The sequence below is a fragment of the Pinus tabuliformis genome, chromosome 8, assembly GCF_031772625.1.
Source record: "Pinus tabuliformis cultivar Carrire ecotype Pingquan chromosome 8, CPIR1, whole genome shotgun sequence".
Lineage (NCBI taxonomy): Eukaryota > Viridiplantae > Streptophyta > Pinopsida > Pinales > Pinaceae > Pinus > Pinus tabuliformis.
In genome coordinates this window covers 695,749,069-695,751,411 of record NC_142294.1, presented here as the reverse complement: position 1 = coordinate 695,751,411, position 2,343 = coordinate 695,749,069, and the positions used below count along the sequence as shown (strand labels likewise).

General features: G+C 42.4%; 1 protein-coding gene across 1 annotated transcript; it reads left to right on the top strand.

Annotated features, from left to right (window-relative positions):
* Positions 1–213: 213 nt before the first annotated feature.
* On the top strand, positions 214–1,897 carry LOC149237520 (uncharacterized). Its single transcript, XM_089372673.1, has one exon. The coding sequence runs from the start codon at positions 702–704 to the stop codon at positions 1,707–1,709; it is 1,008 nt and encodes a 335-aa protein (XP_089228799.1). The 5' UTR covers positions 214–701; the 3' UTR covers positions 1,710–1,897.
* The last annotated feature ends 446 nt before the right edge of the window (positions 1,898–2,343 follow it).

Here is a 2,343-nt window from a genome sequence, read left to right as displayed (position 1 = left end):
AAGTATGGACTCTAAAATGATTATTTAAGTTAAAAGTATGGACTCTAAAATGATTATTTAAGTTAATTATTTCAAAAAAAATAATATATAAATTATGAATCACAAAAACCAAAATTAAATAAATTAAATTAAAATAAATTGCTAAAATAAAATTGCAGGGACAGATCACCTAATGTCAACCACCGATGAATAAAAGAAAACCGAGAATCACTATCTGTACCTGTGACATGTCGAGAACATCCAAATTTCCCAGTCACCTCCTTCTCGGAATGGATTTAGATGGTCAAAATTCATGTTCTCGATCATGGAAAATTCGAGAAAAATTAATTTGAAATTCCAAGGAAAGGATTGGATGGACGCGGTTTAGGTGATGACCGGTAAATGGAAGCTTGATCTTGGATCTCCTGGGCTTTGAAGTATAAAACCGATCTGTATAGTTAGGGCAGTGGAAGAAATGGTTTTTATCTGTTTCCGTCTTCAAGCGTAGCCTTTTAAGAGAAGGACATTGGTTGATTGTTTGGTATTCCCTGCGCCATTACAACGACGGAAAGCTAGGTCGGCACAGAAAACGAAACCGTAAAAGGCCAATCTCATACGGGCCCATCCTGCGCGAACAAATCTTAGAATTCCCCATTTGGGTGCTCGAAATATCCAGAAATTCACAAAAATTCCCTGGGTTCGAGTCGGCTGAGCGAGCGAAGATGCTGGACAGAGAGCCAGAGGAGCTGCAGTTCCTGGGTGTGTTGGGAATTCTGTCGCAGGCATTCAAGATTCTTCGCTCCTGCGTGAAACAGCTCGGGGCCATCACGCTAACCCTAATCCTCCCGCTTTCCTTTGCTATCCTCGGACACACCCTTGTCTCAGACCCGTTGATCCACAAAATCGACAAAAATGAGGACACTTTTGAGAGGCAGGCTGGTAGCCCTGATGCCGAACGGACAAAGGCCCTCATTTACTCTGAATGGTCGCGCTTACTGCTTTTCCAGGGCGGCTACATGGTCTTCCTCCTGGCCTTTTCGTTGCTCTCCACGGCCGCCGTGGTCTACACCGTGGCCTGCATTTACACGGGTAAGCAGATCACCTACGCCAAGGTCATGAGTGTGGTGCCTAGGGTTTGGAAGCGCCTTATGCTCACTTTCCTCTGGTACTTCCTCATCATGGTCGGCTACAATACGGCGTTGATGGTTGCTTTCGTGCTTGTCTTCCTGATCGTGGGCGTCGACAACATAGTGGCCTTCGGTCTCTGTGTCGTGGTTCTTGTGTCAGTTTTTCTGGCCGTCCATGTGTACATCAGCGCCATCTGGCATGTGGCCAGCGTGATCTCCGTGCTGGAGGACAGATACGGTATCAGTGCAATTCAGAAGAGCAGGGATTTGATTAAGGGGAAGAGACTTGTGGCTTTCGTGCTCATCTTCTTCTATTTCCTGATCTGGGCTGGGATTCAGGGTGTCTTCAGAAATAGGGTTGTGCACGCCAGCGGTGGCGGTGGGATTGGATCCCGGGTGGGCTTCGGCTTTCTGCTTATCGGTCTGATGGTTTTTGTGAATTTGATTGGGCTACTGGTGCAGAGCGTGCTTTACTATGTCTGCAAGTCCTATCACCACCAGAGCATTGATAAGTCGGCACTGTCTGATCACCTGGAGGAGTATCTGGGAGAGTATGTGCCTCTCAAGAGCAGCAATATTCAGATGGAGGATTTGGATGTTTAGAAGATGAACATCAGTAATTTTCGGATGGAGAATGTACACATAAACATCCAGGCTTGAATTCTCACCCCTTATAAATCTCCTTTTCTCCCTTCTGTGTATTTCTTTCTAATAATTTGTGATTTTGAAACCAAGAATTGCAGATAATTGTAAAAGCTCTTTATGCCATGACTTTTCTTTTGTTCTTTATTCGATTAATGATGACATTGAGAATAAATGATGACATTGAGAGGTCCATTCTACACTCTGTATCAAGAAGATTTGACACCCTGTATCAGGAACAACTATATTAGTAGGTTTTCTGTATCACCTTGGTCTTGAAGATTCGACACCTGGTATAGGAACAACTATATTACTAGGTTTTCTGTATCACCTTGGTCTTGAAGATGAACCTCATACCTAATTAAAATGTTCGTCTTGAAGATGAACCTCATACCTAATATTTAAAATGTTCAAAATGTCGACCATACAATAAATTATATTTTATGTGATAAATCCGAAAGATAATCTCTCAAATAATCATTATGGATCTCAAATCATTATGGATCTCAAACGATCATGAATCTCAAATGTGGATCACAAAATTCAAAGAATCACAAAATTCCGAAAAAAACAAACACCATTATGGATCACAAAA